This window comes from Humulus lupulus, chromosome 2 (genome assembly GCF_963169125.1).
Source record: "Humulus lupulus chromosome 2, drHumLupu1.1, whole genome shotgun sequence".
Lineage (NCBI taxonomy): Eukaryota > Viridiplantae > Streptophyta > Magnoliopsida > Rosales > Cannabaceae > Humulus > Humulus lupulus.
The window spans coordinates 234209762-234211245 of NC_084794.1; the positions used below are offsets into that span (position 1 = coordinate 234209762).

At 46.6% G+C, this 1484-nt stretch overlaps 1 protein-coding gene across 1 annotated transcript; it reads left to right on the plus strand.

The window, feature by feature from the left end:
* Nucleotides 1-341: 341 nt before the first annotated feature.
* Nucleotides 342-1094, plus strand: LOC133815265 (uncharacterized). Its single transcript, XM_062248120.1, has one exon. It carries the CDS (start codon nt 342-344, stop codon nt 1092-1094), a length of 753 nt encoding a protein of 250 aa, XP_062104104.1.
* Nucleotides 1095-1484: the final 390 nt, after the last annotated feature.

Below are 1484 nucleotides of genomic sequence, written 5' to 3' on the forward strand. Positions count from 1 at the left end.
CAGCAACAGATTCCAGGAGCCAGTCAGCCAGCCACTGGACCCGGACAGCAGCAGGATCTAGGTGTTAGTCAGCCTACTGTTGGAGCTAGCCAGACCATCATTGGAGCTGGTCAGAATATACCTGAGCAGTAGACAATCAGATTGAATCACCCAGTCACGAGCAAGCCAGCCCACCAAGCACCCACAAGCTCCTTTCCAATCCAAGATCCTGAGCTGGCTCGTAAATTGGTCGAGATGGAAACACTCATCCAGCGGATTCCTAGAATGCCAACCCTATTAAAAAGAGTGCAGCAAGCTGCTACGCTGACTCACCTTTCGTTGATAATATAGCCATGGTCGAAATGCCGAAAAAGTTCAGCTTGCCCAACATGAAGATATTTGATGGAACGTCTGATCCCGGTGATCATATCACTCAATACAGGCAGAGAATGTTCACCGTTGCCATCCCATGCTACATGAGGGAAGCATGCATGTGTAAGGGGTTTTGTTCTAGCTTGGTTGGATCAGCCCTCCAGTGGTATACTAATTTACCTAATAATTTTATTTCTACTTTTACACAATTGACTGACACATTTGTTGAGCAGTTTGCTAGTAGCAGGAAACTTGAAAAGTCTATGGAAGACCTCTACATCATAGTTCAACTATGGGATGAGCCCTTACGAGAGTACATAGGCCGCTTCAACAAAGAGAAGGTGTCTATAACCCATTGTAATCAAGACACAGCCATCTCATCCTTCTGCAAAGGACTCCGCTACGATTCAGACCTATACAAAGAACTTACCAAGTATCCTTGCAAGACGATGGAAGACGTTCTTGCCAAAGCCTGGGCACAGATCAAATGGGAGGAGGGTGAAGCTAACTATTATCACTCTTCTCCAAGGAAAGACTCTCAAAGAGACTCAAGGGTAGACACACGACAGAGTAACAGACGATCCAAGCCATACCCATATCCTAGTAGATCAGAGAACAGGAGGAGGGAGTACAATCGGTCGTCTGAGACACATCTCCAAGATGGAACAAAGATACCAGAATACAATATTTCAATCTCACTAGCCGAAGTTGTTGGCGTACTAAAGGACTCAGAGACAAAGTGAAATGGATGGAAAGGATGAGGACTCCATCTGACCAACGAGACAAAACAAAATGGTGTGAGTTCCACAATGACCACGGTCACCGAACGGATGAGTGCATTGCCTAAAGACTCGAAGTATCCAACCTATTAAGACGTGGTCACCTGACTGACTTGCTCAAAGACAAAGGCAAAAGAACATTCCAGCAGGAGGCAGACAGGTCAGTTGTCCGAAGAGAAGTAACCCCGCCGAAGCCACCTACTCATGAACGAACAGTGAACATAATAACTGGTGGCTCTGAGGTAAGCGGAGTCACCCATTCAGCAGCCAAAAGACATGCCAGGCAGACCAACTGGATCAAAGGAGAGCCCAGCGGGACAGAGAAGAATACCATCAACCTACCAGCTCAAACCA

Coding starts and splice junctions, on each gene's coding strand:
- LOC133815265 (XM_062248120.1), top strand. CDS start 342: ATGCCGAAAAAGTTCAGCTTGCCCAACATGAAGATATTTGATGGAACG.